The following is a 23,716-nucleotide window of genomic DNA, read 5'->3' on the forward strand; positions in this document are numbered from 1 at the left end:
CAGAGCGTCATTGGTGGTGCAGAGTCCAGTTGGAGACCTGTAACTAGCGGTGTTCCTTAGGGGTCGGTGCTGGGTCCTTGTTCAACATCTTCGTCAGTGACGTTGATGAGGGGATAGTGGCCACCCTCAGCAAGTTTGCTGATGACATGAAGTTGGGAGGATTGGCTGACAAGCCTGAAGGCTGTGCTGCCATCCAGTGAGACCTGGACAGGCTGGAGAGCTGGGCAGTAAGAAACCGGATGAGGTTTAACAAAAGCAAGTATAGAGTCTTGCACCTAGGGAGGAATAATTGCATGCATCGGTACAGGCTGGGGGATGAGCTGCTGGAGAGGAGCTCTGCAGAGAGGGACCTGGGCGTCCTGGTGGACGACAGGTTGGCCATGAGCCAGCAGTGTGCCCTCGTGGCCAAAAAGGCCAATGGCATTCTAAGAAGAGCGTGTCCAGCAGGTCGAGGGAGGTGATCCTCCCCCTCTACTCTGCCCTGGTAAGGCCTCATCTGGAGTACTGTGTCCAGTTCTGGGCTCCCCAGTACAAAAAAGACAGGGATCTCTTGGAAAGAGTCCAGCGGAGGGCCACAAAGATGGTGAAGGGCCTGGAGCATCTCCCCTATGAAGAAAGGCTAAGTGAACTGGGTCTGTTTAGCCTTGAGAAAAGAAGACTGAGAGGGGACCTGATCCAGGTTTATAAATATCTGAGGTGTGGGGGGCAGAGTGGTGAGGCCAGACTCTTCGGTGTGTGGAGACAGGACAAGGGGAAACGGCCAGAAACTGCAGCATAGGAAGTGCCGCACAACTGTGCGCATAAGAACTTCTTTTGGTGAGGGTGACGGAGCACTGGAACAGGCTGCCCAGGGAGGTTGTGGAGTCTCCTTCTCTGGAGACATTCAAGACCCGCCTGGACGCCTACCTGTGCGACCTGGTGTAGGGAACCTGCTTTGGCAAGGGGTTGGTCTCGATGATCTCTAGAGGTCCCTTCCAACCCCTACGATTCTGTGATTCTGTGATTAATCACAAGAGTGTAACACCACCATCTGCCAAGCTGAGTTAGACTCCTCAGAGTAAATCAGTTCCTTTTTGAAGTAGGTTTCAAAGTACATTAAGACTCTAAAGCATAGTAAGAACAAATGCAGCACTTAAGGAACCTCTGTTTTTTTTCATATTTGAACTAAACCCCTTACTTGCTCCATAAAGCATACACAATGAGAAGGATGATCCTAGTAACTAATACTCAGAGGTCAGCCAAAGGATATCTTGCCTAATGACTTCCAGAAACAAAGTCCAGGGTTTGCTCAGATTTTAACCATTGTGGCAGCATTCAGTTAATTCAACTCTTTTCTACATACAGTATCTCTGGCTTTATTTCAAGTCACATATCCAGCAGTTACATCCTCGTTGCATAAAATTTAAATGATATAAACTCAATGCACTGATGGTAATAAGGAGAAGCAATGGGGTACTAAATGGCTCTGTTTTATTAAAAATGATGATTTATTCTCTTAGTTTTGCCTTGTTTATAAGCAATTTTTGGAGTACCTTCTGCAAAAAGAAGGCTCATTACTGCTAGAAAATCAAAGTCCAAATGTATTTAAAGAGAATAAAAGGAAATGCCTATTAGTGCAGCATGTGTTTAGCCAGTCAGTTCCTGTTATGTCAGACCATCAAGACAAATACTGCAGCTGAAGTCTGAAAAGGGCAGGAAAAAAATAATGTCTGCTAATACCAAGTGTAGCCCAACAAGGCAAGGTAACAGAAGGATAATCACATTTTGTACTATAAGGCATAAGCTGTTTGGTAGCCAAGGTCAGAAGGGAGTTGCTCCTCCTGCCACTAGCTTTTCTATTTCAGGTTTACTCTTTCTTGCATCAGTGTGGAAGAGGAGAAGTGGATTTTTGGTTAGCTGCACAAGGCCTTTGCATTGCTCTGAGCAACCTCAGAGACAAAACTCTCCCACCTTCAACAAATGCTTCTGGAGGCACTCAGTGGAGCTGGTGCAGGTGTAGAGTGCAAAGAGAGGCAACAGAGGAGCACGCATGTTTAGGCTTCATCTCAGGAAATGGCTCAGTCTTGGACAATACAAGTAGAAGAAGGATAAGAGAAAGCTTGGCAGTGATGTTTCACTAGCCATAGCACAGTGCTGGGATGGATGGGCACATCAGGCTGCTCTTGCCTAGAGTCACACACATGAAACTGTGTGGCAAGTCTCATGTTTGTGGCTGAGCCACAGGTATGCCAGAGTGCACAGCTGTCTGCCAGCACTGTTCACCTCCCTGATCCTGGGGCTTTAAACTGCTAAGAAAAACAAAGCAAACAGTAGGAACTGGACATGCCTGAAAGCAAAACAGAGCTTCCTTGGGCCTCAGATGAGTGGCACACCTCCTCTGTCCTCTCCCAGCCATACCAGAGAGGCTGTAAGCTGCTGCGGCTTTAGCTTGAGCTCAACCTGGTCCTCCGGCCCTTGTCCTGCATTTCCTGTAAACAGAGAACACTTCCTCCCCAGAGATGACCTGGCAATGAACTAGTGATGGCTGACGCTCAGCTGCACCGCACCCAATTCCCCACCATGCCAAAAGATACAATGGGGTGGCTGATAATACATAATAGGTTATTAAAAGCAGCTCTGCCCTTTATAGACTTCTCTGAACACATTATTTACATTGCATGTTAGCCATCATAGAGTCCTTATTTTCATTAAATTATTAGTTTCACAGGCACAGAACTTTTCTGTCCTACAGCACCAGCAGAGGTTTTCTTTAGGGTATGAGTGCAGCTCTTGGCATGCCTTCATTTTTCTTGTTTCCCTGGCTCTGTTGTTCCCTAGCACCCTTGTTGTTCACCATCTCTGGTCACCTTTTGCTAGGCTGAATCCTTGCAATGCTTCAAAACCTGAGCTGAGAGAGGTGGAGTGAAGCCCTGAGTGCTTGGCAGTGATAATGGTCTCTTTTTTTGCTGTGAAGTTCTTCCTTCCCAGACAGTGCAGGCCATATGTCTGCATGATGTTGAAACATTCCCCTCTGCACATCTATCTAGGGACAGAAGAAAACAAGGAAAATGTTCACTAATTATCAAGACAGGTTTCAAGGGTTCTAATTAATGAGCACCCCCTAGTCACAGCAGAAGTAGCCTCAGACAATGAAACTGCTGAGCACTTCTGCTCTATTCTCCTGTACTACCTTTGTGACAGTTTGATCTTGGATTTTCTGATGTAAAATTGGGAGAATTTAGTGGAATCACTTTATATTTGTGATCTTTGAGAAGAATGACGCCCTCTGATTTCACTTTGATCCCTCTGTAAGATTCATTCCTCTCACAAGCCATTGGTACAATAGGCCAACCATGTAGAACTGAATTGATAAGGAGAAGATATTCTGTAAAAAGTGACCTTCAAATAGGCAGTCACCTCAGAGTATGGGAAGTATACCTCTCAGGAGAGACCACTAGCTGGAAAGTGAGGCTGAAACCCCTGCTGTACTACAAATTCTTTTTTATTTTCTATGCCATTAGCACACTATGAGAAGCTTCTTATCTTCTCAATGTTTTGGTTGTCATCGGTATAAAGTGACTAACCCCAGAGCAGTGTCATGTTTAAAATACAAGTAAGACTGAAGAGTTTGGACACTGGTGATCCTTACCAGCATTTAAATGAGAACTGCTCTGTCTACTTCTCTCAAGGCACAGTTTCTGTTCCCACTGTTGACTGCAAACCAAAAGGGATTACGCTATTGAAGCCCTGTCCTTATGTCAGAGAGGGATAAATACACCTAGGATCATGTGTTTTCAGCACAGGGCAGTGATTACATTCCTGCAGCCAAGGATAGACACAGATACTTATGTGGAACCATTTAACAGTTTGTTTGCTAGTGTTGCTGCTTTTGGGAGTGAGGGAGGCTTCTTGAATTCTAGACCCTCAGTAGTTGTTAGGCAGGGAGCTGGCTTGATATCTGCACAAAGAAAGACACATGCTGAAGAAGAACAGCAACGATTTAGGCAGTGCTACTTGCCCTAAAAATGGCAATTTACCAAAAAGGTGCAGATTAACACTTCAGAAAGTTTTACATAGATCATTTTGTGAGAGTTTTTCAAATAGCGCTGAGCAGATCAAAGACATGTTTGTAGCACATAGTGGGCTTTCCTGGAGATGCTCAGTGTTTGTGAACTGTCAGGTCTGACATAAAATTATGCTGTCTTATCAGAACAATATAGAGCTTTAATGTTTTAAATAGGTAAGAATCTGAGGCCAGATCTGTTTGGTGGGTGCACACTGTGGCTATTGGCTACATAAAGAGGATCTCTACAAGTCCTGTTTGTTTCTTGGCATCTTTAGATTTGTGCAACACAGCAGCTGCTCTGTTACACACACAGTCCCAAAACTCAGAATTACTGCTTGGACTACGCTATTGATCCTGGAATCTAATCTGGACGGAGATGTAAGTAGAAGTCAATTATGCAGATGTGATCATTACAGCAGGGAATGGATCCAACTCATCATAATCCTTCCAGAAAATTCAGCCTGGCATAATTATTAAGTGATAATAGAATTGAAAATTCAAAGGTAGATGCCAATTCGGGAACAGCATTGGTGGAATGCAAGCACAGAATTGAAATTGAATCAAACATCATTTGCTGCCACCAGAATTTTTAATGACTTTCTTATTAATAGAAATCTGAATTCTAGGCACCCAGTTCCAAGAAACAACAGAACTGGCTGAAGACAGAGGGCTTCGTTTTGTGGTTCATATTCTTTGATTTTTTAAACTGTAGTTATGTCAGGAAAAAACTTAAAATTAGTATTCCTAAAACCATTTAGATAAGAGAGAAAACAATACCTCCAGAGAATGTAGTGACAGTTTTCAGTTTTCCTTTTCTTTCAGAAGAACAGATTTTATTCCCAAATGAAGAAAAGTAGCTGTGACATGCCACTGGTTCTTCATAATGTCTGAATCTGATATCAGTTACAAAATACATGAATTTCTTGAAAGTTCTGCCTTGCTTAGACACGAAACTACAAGCACCTCACATGACGAGGGCAAATAAGAGAATTATCTCTAAGCATTGTTCAGGCATTACTCATTTCAGTTTCATTCCTACATGAAGTAGAAGTTGGTTATCTGTGGTATAGGAAACAGTAGGAAACCTGTGATTTGTCATTTCCAAAGCAGAGCAGAAATTCGTAATTTGCACTTTCAAGGTATTCCTTCAAAAGCAGTAACAACATCAATTCTTCACATATAAGAGTACCTAGGTGTGCAGGTGTCTGACAATATATGTTTGACATGGAGAGTAAGGCTGTGCCTCCATTACCATTTTTCCAGGAAAGCTAGCATGTATGGCCTAGGTCATGAACCTAAACCTAGGCTAGCACCAGGAAAGCAAATAAGTTTTGCTAGTTTAGCTGTATGAATCGTGTCAGACAAGTTCCTGGACCAGTGTTTAGGAGAAGGACAGAGTGGAAGAGGTCAGAGAGGAGTGTGGGACTACGCAGTATTAAAATAAATCAGCTTAAAATGTGTTAGCACCCATTTTGCATTTCAGTGTGGACTGCACAAGGCCATGGGGTGTTGTACACATGCATTATCTGACTTATCTCTGTGGTGCATCCTGCAACTATTTTGTGCTCTTTTTATGCTCTGAGAATTTCCCAACTTTTCATCATGGTTCCACACTCTGAAGTTCCTGGCCTACCCCACAGATTTCATGGTTGAAGTGATGCCATGTTTATCCACGCAAAATGTTCATTTGATACCTTGTAAAATAACACTATGCTATGGTGTTGTTTTTCTTTATGTGTTGATGCTTTCTGGTGTGACTTGTCCTCCCATTCACCTAGCTTTTCATCTGAGACACTTCGTTTTACACAAATTCTGAAAGTCAAACGCTCCAAACTGCTTAACAGCATAAACCAGTGGTGAATAAGGTATTTTATCTGTTATGTGTAGAGTGATAAACTGTAATTATTCCAGTATCTGAGATATTAGTTGAGTTTGTGGAGGACGTTCTGGAACTTCTGGAACAGAGAAAATTATTTTTGAGCCTCAGAAAACTGAAGATAAAGCATTTCAGATGTTCAAGAATGACGCATAACTGTGTGCATTTTTTGTTACCTTGAGACCAAGACCTGTGGGTTGTGAGAAACTCAGTCCTAACTTCCAGTGATGACTTATTCAAGGTGATCTGGGATAAAAACCCAACCTAGGCAAAATATGGACTGGGTTTTCTAAATCTTAGGCTACAGTATATAAAAGTCTTTCTTAAACTTCTGTCAGAACAGAGAAGTTGTTCACATAAAGCACTTCAGTGAGTTTTCCCCTTTTGGAATACATGCCAGCTTGCTATGTTTTCAAGTATTAGTCTGAATTGTCAGGGCAGACAACTGTTAAATAGCTGTTCAGATCCTCAGAGGCAGAAGCCAACTGAACATAACAATGTACCCGAAATGAACATCTGGCACAGTTTTGTTCTCTTATCTAGATTCTATTTATGTAGTCACTTTCTGACTACAACACATCTACCAATGATTTTCTGATTTCTGGATCCAGTTAGCATAAGATGCTGTATTTCTTGAAAAGAAACTCTGGTGACAATACACCTATCACAGATTGGAGACTAGTGGTACGTTCCTGATTATTCTGTCTTTGTTTATTTTAGGCAGCATAACCTAGTCATTAAAAGTTGGAACCAGTGTCTTTATGTTCTAAAGCTGCAGAGTTTTTGATAGCAGATCTCTCAAAACCTGAGCTGAAAACTGAGTTGCTCTCAGACTAGCATATTCCTGTCCTGTTATTTGGTTACGGGATGGGAAAACACTTAATAGTGCAGTCACCTTTCCTACATCATCACGATGGGGCTTCTCACTGCTGGTGCTGTAAGCATCAGTGACCGCAAGCAGTGTGAGGAGTGCTCCTTATTGCCCAGTCTCTCTTGTTTTAATGTTCCTGAGCTCCTGCAAACCAGGTCCATAAATATCTCTTTATCAGAAAGGCAGGCATGTTTGGTTGTCTTTCCTGTCAGTTTTCAGAGAGACTGGAGAACACATGGAAGGAACTGATACCACTAAAGAACTCTTCATGCTTGTCCTTCCAGAAGGGATTCCCTTTAGACCTGAAAGCGCATATTCAACTCCAGACACAAGCTACTCTGAGGTCTTAACAGGAAAACAAACAGAGCTCATGAAATTCTAAACTAATCAAGATCTTGTATCTGGCATTTCTTTCCTGAGATGTGGGATAAACATTGAGTGAATAAAACTTTCTTATGTTTCAGAGATAAACCCAGTCATTAGCACATAATATGGAGAGAAACAGGAGAGAAACAGTTTAACTAATATGCAGGGATGAATGAAAGTGCTCAGTGGTTCTACTCTGCCTCCTAAGACATCAGTTTCAGTTCCCAGACTAAAATGAGAGCTGGCTGTAATTTTGCTTGGCTAGGGCTTTTTTTTTTTTTTTAAACTTTGCAAATTAAATAATCAGAAAAAAAGAAAAAATAGCGAGAACTACAGGATACTGAAGCAGTATTTTTTTTCTTAGAGCTACTATCAAATGTCAAGATAAATTGACATTAAAATACACATTTTTATTTTTGTTGTCTCACTGTATGTCACCCTCACCGTGACTCTTTTCCCTGAGTGTGCTCACTGTGGTGTGTTCTTATGTCACTGCCATTGTCTGGATTTTTTTAAGCCTGAAAATACAAAGGCAGAATGTTTAAAGGATAGATTCTGAGATGCTCAGTTCAAGCTCTTAGATTCCTTATCTGTTATATTGTACTGTGTGCAGTCCACTGTGTCTGAAGGCATGTTATTCTAAGGAGGAGAGCTCTTTAAGTACATCTGCCTAAACACCCAAAAGAAGATGCAATGGCTTAATATCTAAGGTTTTTTATCCAATTTACTAAATATACTCAAGACGCAAAGACAAACTGCTAACAGACTCAAGAAGTATTTAATTTGAGACAGCTGAAAATGGCTGGCTGGAGACTGCTAAACATATAACTGAGAAACTATCATTTGTCTTGGTACATTGGTACTTCATTTTCTTTGCTAAAAAATAAAAATTTAAAAAAAAAAAAAAAAGGACAAATCTGAGAACATCCCTTTGATACCAATAAGCAAAAGATAAAATTGGGGTAGCAGGAGTGTGACAGACCAACAAAACGTGTTCATGGATGATAGGTCTCCTTACTCAGGCCTTTGAAGGATATCAGCTAATTAATCCAGTTAATTGCTTAAGTGAAAGAGTCCCCTTAAAAGCTCTTTAACAGGAATCTTGGGAAAACAGGACAGTGTCTCTTAAATATGTTCTTGCATCCATTAACTCAAACTGGTACATTCAGGTGCTATTAATTGTTGTTATGTCACTGAACAGCCAATCTTAAGGCAGCTTTTATGTTAGCCCCCTTTGGGTCTGTAAAAGCAGAGTTCTTGCAGGATAATTAAAAATGCACTGTGCATCATAAATAACTGCTGAATGGCACAGCAAACCGTAGATTAGATTTGCAACAACAATGACAACTATTGCATTTTTAATACTGTAGGAATTGAACTCTTATCATTAACCAGTGGATTCCACAAAGGCTGCAGAATTGCAATGTGCAGCCTCTCATTCAGTAAAGTCTGGTTCAAGAAGGGGGCAGGAGGGCAGAAATGCATGCACAAAACAAACACTGACAATAAGAGACCCGACCATTTCAAACAAGGCTGTGTTTTGTCAATCATCAGTCTTGTCATCTTGTCTTCAGTACATGCTTGTTCTGTGTGGTGCTAGGAGTTCTTATATGACTTCTTTGACTTGTAAACATCCAATACAAATGTGCTGTATGCAGCAGGTTCAGTCTCCCTCTCATGGAACACAACTGGAAATAAATTTCTGTCTGTGTAACAAAACCAAAGAAGATAAAGAGGTATTCCCAGGTTATATTCCCTCAAGACATGAAGAAGTCCACGGGTGTATATATTCCTTCTCTGCACTGGAATTTGATAAAAAAAACTAGCCAGGAAAATGAAATCAAGTCGCTAATAAAATCATAACTTCCTGAAGCTTGGGACCCTTTCCTGAGAGGTAGATGGGACTGTGATTCCTCATCAACAAAGCTGAGGCTGTATCCAGTATGCTGTGACTGAGCAGTGGCAGCCCTCTGAGGCTATGCTGTGACACATCCTGGGTGCAAGATGGTGAGATGCAGTGCAGAGTTGTGTTGGGGGAGCATGCTGGTTTCCTGTCCTCCAACACCTGCATGCCCAACATAAACCAAGACATACAGCTCCATGGATAAGAGGAAAGAGGAGAGGGGCCCTGCTGCCATTGTAAGCTTGACACCTAAAGCTGGACACGTATTAAAACTTCTCCTTCTTCACTAATAACATAACGTTACCAGTACTGTCTGGAGACGCTTTTCAAAGGTGCTTGTGTGAAAAGCTCTGCCACCAAAGACTCTTCTGTTCTTACTGTCTTTAAAAGACAATTCTCCACCCCTCCAATACCTGACAATACAAGGTGAAGCGTGCCGTATGTCCAGATGGAGCACCAAGCAGTTATCTCCTGCAGACTGTTCACTGTCTCTGAGCAGATGGAAATCCTGCATTAACTGCTAGAATCACCTTCTAATTCTCTGTAGTAATTCAGACAATTCTAAGGTAAACAGAAATAAACACGACTCATGTCAGAGCTAGCTGTGGCTATTGTCAAGAATTTCAGTAGATTATGCACAGCCAGAAGTCAGGGTATAGCACTGGGAGTGCTTGTCTTGCAGTCAATTTAAAAAATTTTCAGGTTTGTGCTGCAAAGTGTGACAATGGATAAAAGTTGCTGAGATTTTATTTTCCATCATGTTCATCAGATCACAAGTGAAGCCTTTAGGCTCAGTGCCTGTTTCCTCTTCTTTGTGTTTGAGCAACAGCAATTCTCCCATTATGGGACTGACTCCTATCTCCAGACTTCCATGCTTAAGGAATGTCTGTGGGGCTTTTGGAACCTTGCAGGTTCTTTGCGTGTTCTGCATTACCTTCCCCGGCTGTACTTTGTAAGAATGTGGGCTCTGGCACATCTTGACATTCGTAGTAATACAAGATCCACAGTGCAGCACAAGTTCCATGAAATAAAGAAAAGCTATATATAGGTTTATGTACATATGTTTTTGAAGATAATTTGTGTTTCTCTTAAAAAAACCTCTCACAGTGCTTATGAACATTGTATTTCTCCTTTGCTTAATAAAAGTCAGAAGAATTCAATGCAAGCTAGCTTAGTGCAGGCATAGAGCAGGGGTTTATGGAGAAACAAACTTGGAACTGAGTAGATTAAGCAGCCAGAATTTGTTTTTCAGGGAAAGCAAAAAAGAAGAAAAGATGGGAACATCTATCCCAATACAATTAGCTGAAATCTAAGTTGAATCTATTGTTCAGAGCCTAACTTTGCTCTCAAATTTTAGATGCCTTAAGAGCCTACCTTGATTGTCTTCAGGTCTAATCTAGAGTCAACTTGTTTCCACTCTAAATGTGGAGTAAAATATGTAAAAAAGTCCTTTCTTGGCCTTGCTGTTTTGAAGCGTGGATTATTTATACTAAATCTTCCACTGCATAATGATCTCTACACATTCACCTTATCCTTCATATGCTGTATTTACGTACTGTACTTCTCTGACAGTTGATGATTTTGTCTTATATAAATGTATGTGCTTCTCATTTGAAGAAGAGAGAGCCAAAGATAAAACATTCTGGTTTTGTTGGTTAAAAACATGTACTGTGTTGCAAAAAAATTCACTCTAATGGTTTTAATTTCACCTTAATCTTAAAAGCATATGACATTTTGAGTAGTATTGGTATTTAGACCATTTTTAGGAAGAGAAGTCATCTCTCCTATGAGGAATGGTTGAGGGAACTGGGCTTGGTTAACCTGGAGAAGAGAAGGCTGCAGGGAGACCTCATTGTGGCCTTCCAGTACTTGAAGGGAGCATATAAACAGGAGGGGGAACGGCTGTTTGTGAGGGTGGATGGTGATAGGACAGGGAGAATGGTTTTAAACTCAGTGGAGGTATAGATTGGATGTTAGGAGGAAGTTTTTCACCCAGAGGGCGGTGAGGCACTGGAACAGGTTGCCCAAGAAGGCTGTGGATGCCCCATCCCTGCAGGCATTCAAGGCCAGGCTGGATGTGGCTCTGGGCAGCCTGGGCTGCTGGTTGGCGACCTGCACACAGCAGGGGGTTGGAATTGGGTGAGCACTGTGGGCCTTTGCAACCCAGGCCATTCTGTGATTCTGTGACTCTATGCAGACCACCCTGAGCACAGTTTTGGAGCTAATCAGTGACTGATGGCCTGCAGAAATCAGAGAGGATATAATCACTTAAGTGGCATAATTTGATAGAACATAGATTGATGAATCCAGTGGTGCAGTAGAGGGCACAACTGAATAACCAGTGGAGAGGGAAATGACTGCTCACCCACTGAATTTTTCTACTTTTGGAGCAGGAAGATTTGCACTCTTTATAGCCCATCAGCCATAGGCAATAGTTCTATTGCTGAGTAATGATAATCTGATTCTGGTATACATTTTAGAATCAGTCTTCAATAACACAGTCATGCCTAGCACTGGCCAAGCAGAGGCTGACTAAGGCTACATAGAAAAGAGCATTGCTTACAAAGCACATAATGCTGCTGGCCCGTGAAACGTCATCTCTAACACCAGTGTATTTCAAGTGCTGTTTTAGCAGTTTCTAAGCATCTGTGCATTCCTGCTACAAACTGTCCATGCTAAAGGAAAGCTCTCATTTACACAATACACATAAACCACATCGTTTTCCTTGCTTTCTTCTAAAGACAACTTTTTCCTTTAGGAATGAAGTTAATCTTCAGAGGAACAGGACACAGAGGAAGCGATTTGCACTACAGCTGTGAGGCATCAGATAGATGCCTCTTGAAGAGTAGCAGAAAGTCAGAGCCTTGGGAGTAGTTTACAGGCATGAGTCTGCAATTCTAGAGAGTTATGAGAAATTACCACAAGCCTTAGTGTAATAACATAGAGCACTGGAATCTCAGCATCACAGCGGGCTTAGCTGAGAAACTGCAGGTATCCACCTTTTATTCCTTTATCCTCTCATTTTCCTCTCTGGATTTGAACATCTTAGCAGAAAGGAAGACTGAGACTTACCAAACTTGATAATTCCAAAGTATAGACTCTGTTCCTGACGATACCTAAACCTTGATAAAGGACTCTCTTAGAAGCAATGAGTGTGGCACCGTGGAAGACTATGAAATGAGTGTCAGAGGTTTCTCTTTTCCAACCCCCTGATTTTAACACAGTCATAAATATGGCTGATGTTCTGAATGTCCAGAATTATGTTACCAAAGCTATTCTTTAAGAAATGTCCCAGAATACTTTAATCCTAATGGACTTTCATCTGATGACAGTCTAGCCAGTTACATTGTGGGATTGCTTTGATTTAGAGCTGCTGCTTGAGAATCAAGGCAGTCCAGTAAGTTAAGAGTGTATTGTCCAAGAGATGGGGAGCTATGTTCTCCTTTCAGTCTAAAGGATTGGTTTGTGTTACTTTGCACTTTGTAGTGGCTAGAAGTGTAGCTAGAAAATGACTTCTTGAAAGCAAATGAAAGCAATCTGAGTCATTTTAAGTGGACTGAGGAAAGATGAGAGGCATTTTGTCAAATTCTACTTATGTCCCATTATATCTACACTGTACAGAAATCTATATTATCATATACCTTAATCACTTTAATTATTAATACCAGATTGCTAAATTCTAGGGATACATGATAACTTCTCTCTGGGGAGCAAAATTTCCAACTGTATCCCTGCAATGGTAATTGTATGTTAAGGTCTATTTTGCAAAGTGTCATTATTGGACTTTTTCAATAAATTTGATTGGTTCTAGTTAGATCAGTGATTTAAATCTACTATACACTGTCTTTCCTTTTAAGCAAAAAAAATATTAAGCAGTCAGTCTTATCATCTGTCATTTTCTGTAAACTTCCCATCCCCTTTTCCCCAGCCAAGTGCACTAGTGGAGGTTCTTGGATTATTACAATCTTTTATAGTACTCCCACATTCTGTTCTCTAAGACATAATAAAAGATTTGTTCCGGGCCATTCATCAAAAGTGTAGCTAACTCCATCAGTTACCAGCAGATGCTAAACATCAGTATTCTGCAAGTGAATGTACGAAGCAGATGATCATAGGCTCAAGTCTCATGTATTACAAGAGTTTAGTCCAACACACTTGTACTCTCAAATGGCTGAAATAATCCTCAGGATATGAGGAGGCTGGAGCTCAAAGTTATTGTTATCCCTGTGTGGCTGTGGTACCACTGTGTTTGAAATCAGAATGAATCAACTGAGAGATATTTTAGAGAGGACTGCTTTAACAAGAAATAAAACATACATGCTCATTCATCATGTATAAATGTTTAAATGTGTTCACGTGCAGGTACTTGTATGATTTATTTTGCTCTTAGAAGAGTAGACCATACACTGTATTTTTAAGTATATTATACCACGGTATGTGCTTTTCAACAAATGTTTTCAGGAATTTTTTGTTCAAAACATCCTGACAAATACAGCAAACAGTAGCTGTCTCATCAGCAATGTATATATATTGCTGTCTGCCTGCTGCTCCTCCCCTTCACTCCTGTTATCTTGATAAAGGTGTTGTTCAGAAGAACCTAGCCTTCATTTCTTCCATGACAGAAAAAACTGCTTGCACAACAATCAGCAGCCTGAAAAACTATGTTCACGCCTTGACCTTGAGACTTCCTGAACCAGTTTGGATTGGCTCTCCCCTTGAAACAACAGGCTTCCACAGGAAGTTCATAAATGGACCCAAGTCACAGCAATTTACGTAGTTTTAATATTTTTAACTTGGTTCTACAAGATCTACCCAAAATGGGCGGTGTTTCATGGACACAAAGAACCGGCCAGTTCTTCCAAGACAAAAACATCAGTGAGCTGGGCTCAATGCAAACCTTTAAGTGAGTGTGACTAATAGACTGTCAGACCTTGCTAAGGCAGATTCTGCCAGGCACCACTTTGGGGATGTGGCAGTGTGTTGTGAAGCTGCTCTGTACTCCATGTTCCACTGCCAGCAGCACTGGCATTAACAACACTGGTGGCAACCCACATTCCAAAGAGCTAAACCACAGGTCTGCATCCCAAACTCCCCACCTTCAGGCACATTTACTCCTCCCTTCCTCCAATTCTTGCCTCACAAAAAGACAAAGTGCAGTACATCACTCATGACTTTGAAACAGTCTGCAGGACTCTGATTTAGATGTTTTAAAGACAGTTCTTTCACTCCTCAAGTCTGAAATATCCTTAAAGATCTTCATCTTCTTCACACATGCTAACAAAGTGTGACTGCAAAATGGGACACTGCTTTTTGTCCATTTGCTTTGCACCTTGTTTTCTACCTGTTATCATGAACTTAATGGAAAATACCATTCTTATTTACATCTTTGTGCTCCGATGATTATATGCTATAATGTGTCAGTAGGAACATAACGACGGAGTATTAACTCAACAGTCTCGAGCGCATTACCCCTATGTAACTGTGAAAAGAAGTAGTTTTGAAACATTTTCTTGTTTGCAAATAAACTAATGGCATGGGGAAAGACTGTTATTCATGCTAGCTATGTATATGATTTTAGAAAGAGTTATTTAATTTGTTCAGAAATCTGCGGCTCTATCAAACGTCCATAGTGACAGGCTTTAAGGCAACTTATAAAATTAATTATATAGCCTAACTTTTTTATGGTTTGGGATTTTCTGGTCTATACTTAACTTGAAAGACAAATTATATATATGAAAATAAATTCACACACATACTGTTGCTTTGAGGAATAAAATGATGCAAGATCCCTTCAGGGAAATATGCACTTTTTTTCCATTCTGTTAAGCAGTCAGAAGCATTTCTTACTAAAGAACAAAGCATGCTTCACCCCCATCCTCCCACACCCAAGAAAGCCACAGAAAGTAGATTCATTGGACAAACCAGATATTTTAAAATGTTCTTTGGCTTATAGTTACAAACCATAGGATCTAGACCTACTGGTCTTCCTGGCATGCATTTACAAGATATAGAGTTAATTTGATGTCTACTTTTTCCTCTGGTAAATGTTTATTTTGTTCTCTTCCAATATTGCTTTTCAACATTTTCTGTGAGGAATATGAGGCAAGCAACATGGAGGATCTGCCTACGGAAAGGGATGCCTTGCTTCTTTGGCCAAGACTAGCAGGTCTTACATAATAATTTATTACAGTACCTTTCCGTTTCCTGGTCCGTGGTTTGCTGCTTGTTCTCAAAGCCAGTGAAGCTGCTCATATCCACATAGCCGTCATTCTCATTAGCAGCAGATAAGGCCCTGCTGGGATCTTCAAAAAACTCAGTGAAAGTTCCTGCTCTGGTGGATCTTCGAGGAGGAATTTGTATATTTTCATAGTCAGAGCTCATAGCTGGAATGTTCTCATACTCAGAAGTGTCAGCATTGGGAAAAGAAATTGATCTAGGTTTTGTTAATGGGAGTGGCATGAAAGGAGGTCTGGACCGGTCCTCAAAGGATTCCACCCGTGACACGCTCCTGCTGAAGGACTTGGGTGTTCCTTTTCTCTTACCATCCTTATAGAAAAGAACAGTTGAGGGAGACTCAGATGCACGGAGCTTCCCCACATGTGACTTCAGTTGAGGTGAGCTACTTAGAGTCCTGTCCAGCTCCATCAGCCTTGGAGGCCCATGATAACTGGACTCTGATGAGGACCTCGAAGAGGAAACATTAACATCTACATGGATTTTATTTTCAGTTTTCTTCTTGAATTTTAGAGTGAGGAATCTCTTAAAGGAAGATTTCTTTTTCTTGGAATACTTATCAGGTGACTCACTCTCTATCAAAAGCGAAGGGGAACTTTTAGTGATTGGCTTTTTGGTGATGTAGGCAAGTTCAAAAGGAGGTGGTATATCAACAACTGAAGATGGAGTAGATACAGCACCTGATGAAAGATTTCCCTGGTAAAAGATATGTGAGGAACCATTGACACAAGGCAAAGATAAGTTGTCTTCTGTCTTTTTCATTCTAATATCGCTGAGTACACAGCCATCACCCTCTTTGTAAATGGAGACAGGTATCTCTCTCCCTTCAACAGAATAAGACCGAGGATATAAAATAAAGCGTCTTGGCTTGGATGGTAATGCCTTGTTGTCTTCCATTGTTTTTCCTTCCACTGAAAATGAATTACTGCTTAAGTCTTCAGTCCCAGAACTGTTGCAAGAAGGTGGTAAATCAGTTTCAGGACCACCTTCTTCTGGAACTGTTTCTGGCACATAGCCTGGCATTTTCCCAGAGAGTGACCGTGTTCTAGTGACAATGCTTTTACGATCAATGGGCAGTAAGTTGCTTTCACCATCCGTGCCTAATTCATCCCTTTTACTGTGATCAGTTCCTGAATCAGTCTGTCCTTTATGAGTGAATTCATTTTCTGCAGGAAGTACATAAGGGTCATCTAGGGAATCACTGCCAGTTTCTCTTCTCTCTGATTCTTCAGGCACAATGACTACTTCAGGGAGTGCTAGATTTTCATGCAAGACATTTTTGGTCCCATGTTCTACATTCATTTTACCATGCTGACAGACTTCTACCTCTCCCTTATGTGGGACTAGTTGAGTTGGACTTTTGCTGAGACTGTCTGTTTCTACCTCATTTCCTTCAAGTTGCAACTCATCTGACTTAGAGATTTCTGCAATGCTTTCATTATGTTCTTCAGCAGACATATCTTCTAGCTTTGGCTCCATCCCTGGACCACTAGGGAGGGTATCAGAGATCTGACTACCTTCTTTTGGACAGGTCTCTTCTGTTTGCAGATTTGTGGGTACTTTCTCACCATCATCATTCTCAAAAGGAGCAATCTGACACTCATCATCGATACTCTCTGCGTTCACAGTTTCTTCCTCTCCTTTTCCAGAGTCTTTGCTTGCTTCACAGGCTACCTCTGATGTCTCCTCACCTCTCAGGTCAGTGATCTGGCAGTCATCACTGGCATTTCCTGTGTTTGTATTATTGTGCTTGTCTGTGTCTGCTTCCTCCTCTTCAGCTGCTGCTTGATGAGTGGAATCTCCCAGATCATTTTCAGCATTGGGTTCACCTTCAGGCAATTCTAAGCACAGAACTGTTTTCTCACTGGCTTCATTGGGCAGCATGTCAGGACTTGTACAGTCATCATTTTCTAACTCCTTTTCCATGTTCAAATCAAGCTCTGCATACACACTGGGATCACTATCATGTGCTGGACATCTATCTCCCTCTCTTAAAATCTCAGGCAGTTCCTCCTCCTCCTCCTCCTCCTCCTCTGACTTCTCCAAACTTGAGATTAATTCAGCTGCACTTAGTGGTGTTAGAATGATATCTTCACAGGCACTGCCCTCATCTCCATTCAAAATGTTATCACCATCAGTCTTACTATCATCACTGTCCTTAACCAATTTGAGATTGTTAGAAATTTCTTCCTTGCTTTTGGTTTCACTACAATCACCTGCAACATTCTCATCTTCATCTACATTCTTAGATACGTCATTATTCCCACCAGTAGCACTGGAGGACTCTTCACAAAATGCTTCAGATTGGCCACGGTCTCTGGTTGATGATACACAGTCTGGTTTTATTGATTCAGCAATATCTGAAAAGTTACGGTGCTTGATTTCTTGACGGTCAGCACCTGCATGATAAGGAATGTTATCTTCTTCCTTCTCTCCCTCTTCTGGAATTTCCAAGACTTCATTCTCTGCAAAGGAATCTATGCTCTGATCATGCTCGTGTTCCAAGTCATTGCAGTTTTCAATGGTCAGCTGAGTTTCAGGAAGTACAATGTATTCATTATCTGCCTCAGATTCTGGGCACTCAGCACTGCATTGATTTCCATCATACAACTCTCCATCAAAACAGAGAAGTTTACAACTTGAGCATTTATTTAAATTATTGTTGGCATTAACACTGGATCTGCTCTCTGTGTCAGTAGAGAGTTTTGGCTTGGGAGCAATAGGTGGTTTGGGACCCCTAGACACAGAATTTGGGTTATGAAGAATATCAGACCTTGGCAGTGAAGGAGAAAATTTGGAGATGGCTACTGGAGAAAGATGACCAATAATTTTTGGTTTCGGTGCTAGTGGTGGCTTTGTGATTTCTGGAGAAAAGAGAGAAAAATCGTATTAGTCATCTTGGTTTCTTATTAAAGCCACCAGAGCATATTCTACAGTAGACTTTTATCTTATACCAGTTACTTCTAAAGTGCAACAAGTCCAGCCAATAAAAGACGTGTCTCTGAAAAGAGAACTCTGCAGCAGAGCATATGTACTGTGCTTCCATCTGACACTGTAGCTATTCCAGGGAACATGGTTTAAGGTCATAACTGAAATGAAACAAAAGCATAGCTGCAAAGCAATAGGTGTAGAGCTGCAGAGCCAAAGAGATATCACTTAAGATGGGTAGCATGAACACTTTCCTGTGCAACCTGCTCTAGAAAACCTGTTTTAGCAGAGGAGTTGGACTAGAAGATCTCTAGAGGTCCACTCCAACCCCTATGATTTTGTGATTCTGTGAAGACTGATTATAAGCTAGCTTTCCCTCACTGTTTTTGAAGACAACTTAAAAGTCATATATGAACACTGTACTCAAAGTACACTTTATATACTACAGGTATTTCTAGCCGCCTTGGTCCTGAAATTAATTCTTTACATAATTAAATGAAATGCTGAAAGGTGCATAAATAGGCAACAATAAGAATTCTCAATTATGAGATTTTAGATGAGATAAAACATGCAGTGTGAAGAAGCCAAAATACCAAATGATTCCAAATGCTGATAAAGAGAAGGGTTCTATTCTTACTAATGTTTTCTAGCCATCAGTAGATAATTACATGAATAATCAATCAAAAATCTCTGGTTTTTTTTTAATTTTTCAAATTTAAATTAACACTCAGTGGTGGAGCAAGGGAAGATCTCCATTGTAAGGAAAAACACATGACAGAACATGAGAGAGACAGGAACAATTCTTTGTGCAAAGTCATCATGTCCTATACACAGGGAATGAGGGGGCAGGATCTCAACTCAAGAGATGCCAGTTGGGATATGGCCCGTGTGGATGTTTGATTAGATCTTGGGAGATATAAGAGACTTTTTTTTTTTTTTTGCCTTGATCTTTCTAAACCTGCTGGAATTTTTTCCAACAATGCTCACAGTTTGGCATTCTGGTTTACTCTGAAAACAGTCCTTCTAGAATTGTGAGACACAAAAGAGGCTTCACTTATGTTAAAACTGATCAGCCCAGAAGAAACGAGAAGTCTGCTCTCATGAGGCACCTTTAACATAAACTGTTAGAATTATTCTGCATAGGGGGATGTACCTGGCCTGGGTTCATCTGTGCTATAAACAAACGCAGAACTAATAGTATCACTACTACTCAACATACAACCATACAAATTATGAAGCTGGCTAACTAATGCTATCTAGAAGATTACATACATAAAATAATACAATTTGTCATTTATTTTGACTAGTAGCATGTTTCATGAGCATGCCAGTCTTGTATGCAAACATTTACTTACTAGATAAAGCACAACATGTTGTCATTTTTAAGTATGCTGTTTTTTACTACAGGGCAAATAAAACTAGTGTTGGTGGTTGAACTGCAGCCAGTTTCATCAGGTATCTCTTCATGTTTGCTCTCAGCTGGGAACTCTCCCACTGAGGGGAAAGATCTCCAGGAATGAAGTAAGAGAAGGGTGGAGAACATCAGTGTATGGCTGGAGGAAGGACATTCAGCACCCTGTAATGTATTTAACAGGAGTGAGTTTAAAAGATATTGGCTAGTTAAACTGCACTGAAAGTACAGGTATTGAATGCTAAACAACTGAGAAATTTGATTTTATTATGAACTTGTGGAGAATACAAAAAAAAGCAATTTTTTCATAGCATAAGAGCAAATGATTTTACAGCATACTGTGCACTCATTAAATATACCTTGGTTTTGGAGGTGTTACAAAGGAGTTACAGAAGTTAGAAAGTTTTTGAAGACTGCTAAGGTGTCTCATATGTAGGAATTAGATAAAATGGCAGTGCAAGATGTCTTTGCTGAAATTTACTGAAGCATTTGTATTTTCCAATGTCCAGAATATGCTAAGAACCTTTGGCACAGAACAAGCAACATGCAGGTTGTGCTGAGCACAAAAGGAGGTGTGCTTTGACAGATTTGCTTTTAGTATTTGTACCTTCACGTTCAGCTTGTCGTGAACATCTACGACCTATGTGCTGATCAATCAGTTTAGACTCTAGAAACAGATGTCATCACAGTTTTAAACTGGAAAGGAATAATTTCACACTATCAATTAACTTCTGGGAATAGCCAAGCCAATTTTTCTAGTTCCAGGTAGTGATTACACCAGTAGCTTTGTACAGACTTTTAGAAATCATCCTCTTTAGCACAAGATCCCTTCAGGAATGCAGGCACCCTAAAAAGCCCTTGTGTTCTGCAGACCCTCGACAAGCAGAGGATGGCCTGCTGTTCCTCCTTTGATTCTCTAACGGCAGCCAACCTGCAGACTATGACATAGGATTAAAAATTAAAAACAAACAAACAAAAAAAAAGGTGAACAGATTCACAAATGAGACTTCTTGCATTTCTGCTGCTCAAAGCTGTGAATCCTGGAAACATCAGTATGTGAGCTGCCCTGCAGAGATAGGAGGTATGCAGCCTCATTGGCTTTGAATAACATGGTTCACGCACAGAAGAGGAAATAGGAGATTTAAAGCAACCTGTGGGAAAGGGAGGAGAAAGAACTGCATATTCACCAGTCTGCAGTACAGTAGCATGTCCTCTTGTTTCACGGTATCCACTGCTGCTTTGAGCTGCAGGGCATCTGTCTTACTGAAATTACAGAATGAGTAGCTAATCATTCTCTCCAGATCACTTCAGAAATGTGATGCGCCAAGCACTTAACTGTTACTGAAGTACCACTGCTGTTGTTGCACCATAATTAAATTTGCAGTAGTTCAAATCTGCAGAGTAATGAAAGCTGTTACCAGTTACAAGCAGGAAGTGAATAGGGTGACTTGAGTATCTTGTAAGCCTGTCTCCCCAGCCAAGTCTGCACATGGCCTTTTTAAGTCAGTTGCTGCGGTGACTGAACATCCTAAACTAATTTTCTGGTAGTAAACAGATGGTAGCATGAGACTTTACCAGCTATAGCAGAGTCTTCACAAGAAATCAGCGCTAGAACCTTTAACACCCTAATGAGGTATTTCTTAGGACTTCTCCAAAGAAGAAACATGGCTTTGAAGGTATTATAACATTTTCTTCAGTGTCTGGCTTTTCCCAGGAACGTCTATCTAAAAGTAGGACACAAATATACCTACTTTGTTCCTGGGATGTGACAAGGCTGGAGCAGTCTGCTCATTCTCATCTTCGTTATTATTAGTGCCTGTACTGAAAGACTGTGCACTGAGAAAAAGACTGGCTTGTGGAGAATGTCTGGATATTTCAAACTTTGGTTCATAAACCAACTTGACATAAAATAATGCAATGAACTCATTTTCTCTATGCAAAATAACCACGAGCACATACTCTTTATATATCTATATATATACAGCTTGAATTCAGTTACCCAACTTCCCTCCAGTGGTAAATTTTTGGCAGAATCAAGTAATCTTGAATTTTTCCACATGCTACCTTCAGTAACACTGCAAAGGGAATAGAAATTATGGTAATGGACCCCATTCAAGGTGTAGCAGTGGGCATTGTGGTGTCCTACTCTTTTCCTCTGTGCCAACAATTGGCCCCTTTGGATTTCTTTGACACTTTTTCCTAGCTGCTCATTGTGTTGACCTTGCCTTTCATGGAGGCTTCTTAAACAATTTTGCGCTTATGGGTGTGTGTGTGTGTGTGTGGGTGTGTGTGTGTGCGTGTGTGTACAAGTGTTTATTTAAAACACTTGAATAACAATTACTGAAAAGAAAGCAGATCTGTTAAGCACAATGGATCTCTGTGCGCTTTTTATCACAATGATTCGCTCTGATTCAATTTCTGCTTCCTCTGGTGTCTGAAGCACTTAAGAGGACCTGTCTGTAACTTCTAAATGGGCAAAAAACAACACTGCACCATAAGAAATGTGTATGTTAACAAATAATCGTGCATGTTTATTTTAGGATGCATTTTATATTGGAGGGAGACACACCTACTTTGTGCTTACAAGGAAACTCTTGGGGAATAGGAATTTCTTTAGCCTGCTCCTCCCCTTATTGTTCAGTGCTTCCTTGTACTGACAAGGATGGCTTCCTCTCCTTCAGGCAAACTTGCATTCCAGCTTGGTTTTGTTCCTGACATGGCCCAAATAAATCTACTCCACTCTCCACTCCTGTCCCTCTTCACATTTGAGTTTCTAAGCAGTGAACTTAGCAGTTCTCCTGGAATAACAACCAACCCACGCAGCCTCCACTGTTCAAATAAGTATTTGAAACAACAGACATTCTGAGGTGGAGTACTGCCTAAAAAACTACAACCACCCACTTTCAGATGCAAGCTAGATATAGGAATTAGCCTAGAATTTAATTTAGGCATATAAGGGACTATATATACCTACACCCCTACCCCATTAAGCAGCTGGTTTGAGGTGAAAACTTAAAACACTAAGATTTCACAGTTGCAAGAACTTCTGCAGATTTGTCCCAGGCCTGTGGTCTTGGGACAGTGGCCCAAGAAACGGGCTCCATAATTTAGATATACCAGTTCAAGCTTTGAATGGCATCACAGTTGAGTTCAGGCATCTCTTATGCTGCCAAAAGTAGCTTTTTTCAACAAACTTGTGTAGACCTATGCTTTCTTCACTCCATCATTCATTCAGTTCAGATTTATGTCATAATTGGAGAGATGTTGAGAAAAGAGAGCAGTAATGTGTTTAGATGAAAATGACCATGTAGATGGACCACGCTGCAACAGTGGCATGAGACAGCACCAAAACTAGAATTCCAATGGAAGCCAGTGCACATGAGTCCTGACTCTCATTGCTCCTGCCACGAAGAGCTTCAAATCTATAAATGGAAAGTGCCTGAGAAACAGGAGGTAGACGAAGAATATCCAGACAATTCAATCGGGAAGTCTAATTCGGCTCTATAATTACATTCAGTTATATCAGAATAAAGGTTAAAATTGCCTTCCAAAAAGCTTTAGTCTTAAGAGAGTTAGAAATTGAATATTACATATCTTCCTATCCTCCTTATCTTATTCCCATAATGAATAGGAGATTTTTAAAATAAAGCCCTTATTTCCCCATTAGTGCTTTCTGGCTCCTATCTCCAGCTTCTATCTCCAGCATTTATTGTTGTTTCCTCCACTGAGTTTAAAGATTCTTTTATTATTCAGTATTTCTCTAGGGAAAATATATAGTTCCCTACAGCCATGCATCTGAACAATTTTCTTTCTGGTAAACTGAATAGATGAACTCATTAAATCTTCACAATTAGACAATTTCTCTTTTCATTAAGTCTTTTGTTTTTTTTTCTGAACATTTTCCAATATTCCATTGGCCCCAATAAAATATACAGTGCAGACCTGTGGAAAGAATTCCAGAGTGGCTACAGATGATGCTGCCTACACATTTCAGTGCTTCCTTAGACTCAGTTCTCACTGTTCTCTGTTAGCTTATTAATGTATCAGGTTGACTTGCTTGTCCATTATGACTTCTCAATTGC

The 23,716-nt window shown here is 40.7% G+C and overlaps 1 protein-coding gene and 1 long non-coding RNA gene across 2 annotated transcripts in view; one reads left to right on the plus strand and one right to left on the minus strand.

Moving 5' to 3' along the window:
- Positions 1-23,716, minus strand: part of FGD5 (FYVE, RhoGEF and PH domain containing 5) — a 94,685-nt gene that overhangs the window by 65,934 nt on the left and 5,035 nt on the right. Inside the window, exon 2 of the mRNA XM_085235693.1 lies at positions 15,255-18,159. Within this exon, the coding sequence (XP_085091819.1) occupies positions 15,255-18,159 (2,905 nt within the window). The remainder of the gene's footprint in view (positions 1-15,254; positions 18,160-23,716) is intronic.
- LOC146543449 (uncharacterized) overlaps positions 1-23,716 on the plus strand; it is a 99,578-nt gene that overhangs the window by 60,681 nt on the left and 15,181 nt on the right. The window lies entirely within an intron of this gene.

Source organism: Meleagris gallopavo, chromosome 14, assembly GCF_905368555.1.
Source record: "Meleagris gallopavo chromosome 14, MGAL_WU_HG_1.1, whole genome shotgun sequence".
In the NCBI taxonomy this organism is placed as follows: domain Eukaryota; kingdom Metazoa; phylum Chordata; class Aves; order Galliformes; family Phasianidae; genus Meleagris; species Meleagris gallopavo.